Raw genomic sequence first — 2,201 nt, 5'->3', positions numbered from 1 at the left:
GCAGAGGATCCGTGCGGTTCTTACACGGCTAGCTTTAGCCTAGCTAGTCCTATTGCGTATGGATGTCATCATTGACTCCAAGTAGAAAAGGGATAGCAAAGTCCTTGCCCAGGTGGTTAATGTAATAGTTTCAGGGTGGTTCCCAGTTGGACCTCACCTCGAAAAGGAGGAAGACGTGTAGGGTGCAGCTCACAACGCCAACATCTTTCCGCTAGCAGCTATTGGCACTCAATTCCTTCAGCAAAATATGATCCAGAAATCTTTCTCAAGATGACTGTATTCGTTATGTGGTGATTGGCAGAACAACAGAAAATTGTTTACCAAAATGAAGGGCGCATTGAAAATAATAACTAATATCATAGATTCGTTTGTCAAGACATATAGCAGCTTCATAATACAATTTCTGGTAGGAGCAAGTCTCGACAATATTAATTACACCCTTTGCTTCAAAAGGCACTATTACATAAAATTTATTACATGGCAAAATCATAAAAATTATTATTCCTTTTTTTTATTGTTAAGATTCCTCTAACTTGTGGATAAGATGCCATATAGAGTAGAAGATTCTTGGACTTATTTTGTTGGGTATAGAGGTTCCTTGGCAAGACTACAAAGCCCTTCGCCGTATGATTCAACGTTACGCTTGATGTACATGAATCCATTCTCACCCCATCCTTCACCATATGAATTCTTCAATCGCCAATATTCAGTATCATCATCATCGTAATATGTCCCGTAACCAACAATCGTCATAGCGTGGCTAAAACAAGAATCGCACGGACCTTCGAAGAGGCCTCCGCCGTACCGCTTGAAGTTTCTCCCGTGAGCACAAATGGAAATGGAAACAGGCTGGTTCGCGACTGCCTGCATGAGCGCAGTCTCGTTATTTGGAGGCACGAACTCGTAGCCGCTAATCGTAGCTGCCAGATATAAGGTCTCGTTGGCGGCGCATGAGCCGGTGACTGCTTTGTAAGTGTAATTTACTTCCGATGCTATGCCTCCATTATTGATGACGTAAATAAAGGCGTTGCTCACCCATCCCCCCTTGCATCCAAGGCTATTAGGATCACAGTCCATAATTTGTTGTGGCGCCAGAGGGATCAAATTGCCGGTCTTGATTTGAGAGATCCCTTCGATGGCAGCTACAGCAGAGAATGCCGTGCAGCTCCCTGCGTGGTTGTTTGAGATAACATTTTTTTTTTTTTTTGTTTTGTATCCCATTCTCTTTAAATTTAAATAACGTATCAATCGTACGTTCTTGAGAATAATAACTCATTGTACACTACATCTTACCACAGTTGCCTTGATTCTTGGCGTTAGTGACTGCGCCCTTGCTTGCCCAGTCCACCTCGTCAGGCAAGTCGTCAAAGTCGGCATACCGAAAGCTTCCGGTCGCGGACTTTGGACGCTCAGACTCTCCTCCTCCAGCGCAAGGGTAAGAGGTGTCGACTTCGTCATCAGTCATGTCTGCGAAATTATTGAGGGCAAGCGTATAAGTATATTTACCAGCTTTATTGAATGACTCAATGTACTCATAGTTATCCTTGAAGATTTGGAAACGTCGCTCCTTCTCTGTTGCATCCGTGTAGAATCGCTCATACTTGGCCATCCACTGCTCAAACTTTGCGCGCATGGGCACGTCTCCAATAGCACGAGCCGTAGCTACAGTGAACATAACACCCAGAACTAACAACACAAGTATGAAACATCGATGAGCCATTACTGTAAATAACGCAGGAAAATTGAGGAGGGGATGAAATCTCTCCGTATTCAATTGTATATCACTGCTATGTCTATATATAATGATTTAAATCGTAATATTAAGGAAAAGGTACAGCTAATATAAAAATTAAAAAAAAAAATCATTTAATTATGGTCATAAGATTAGTCTTTATTATGATTGGAAGGTGATCCAGCTCCAATGAATCAGATCTTATATAGTAGTGAATTCGAACCAAAATAATTCACCCGATCTCCTCCATTAACCAAATCAGATCTTATATGGTAGTGAATTTTTTTTTTTTAGTAAATGCGAATCCTCCATTCACTTCGCCCATCACAGATCTGATTCGCCGGCATACGTATTCTCCACCATATCATTACCGTTCCATTTTCCATATTATTGTTGATTAACTTCCTTTAATTTCATAGCAAATTATCTGACTATATATTGATAAGTAATTGAATACAAAGAGATTAAT

The 2,201-nt window shown here is 40.9% G+C and overlaps 1 protein-coding gene across 1 annotated transcript; it reads right to left on the bottom strand.

Annotated features, from left to right (window-relative positions):
- Positions 1-573: 573 nt before the first annotated feature.
- On the bottom strand, positions 574-1,720 carry LOC105039864 (senescence-specific cysteine protease SAG39-like). Its single transcript, XM_010916177.1, has 2 exons — positions 1,294-1,720; positions 574-1,169 (listed from the first exon to the last, which is right to left on the bottom strand). Exons 1-2 carry the CDS (start codon positions 1,718-1,720, stop codon positions 574-576), a joined length of 1,023 nt encoding a protein of 340 aa, XP_010914479.1.
- Between the last annotated feature and the right edge of the window lie 481 nt (positions 1,721-2,201).

Source organism: Elaeis guineensis, chromosome 2 (assembly GCF_000442705.2).
Source record: "Elaeis guineensis isolate ETL-2024a chromosome 2, EG11, whole genome shotgun sequence".
Taxonomy (NCBI): domain Eukaryota; kingdom Viridiplantae; phylum Streptophyta; class Magnoliopsida; order Arecales; family Arecaceae; genus Elaeis; species Elaeis guineensis.
The sequence above is the reverse complement of the archived record's forward strand: the minus strand, read 5'-3'. Positions and strand labels throughout refer to the sequence as shown.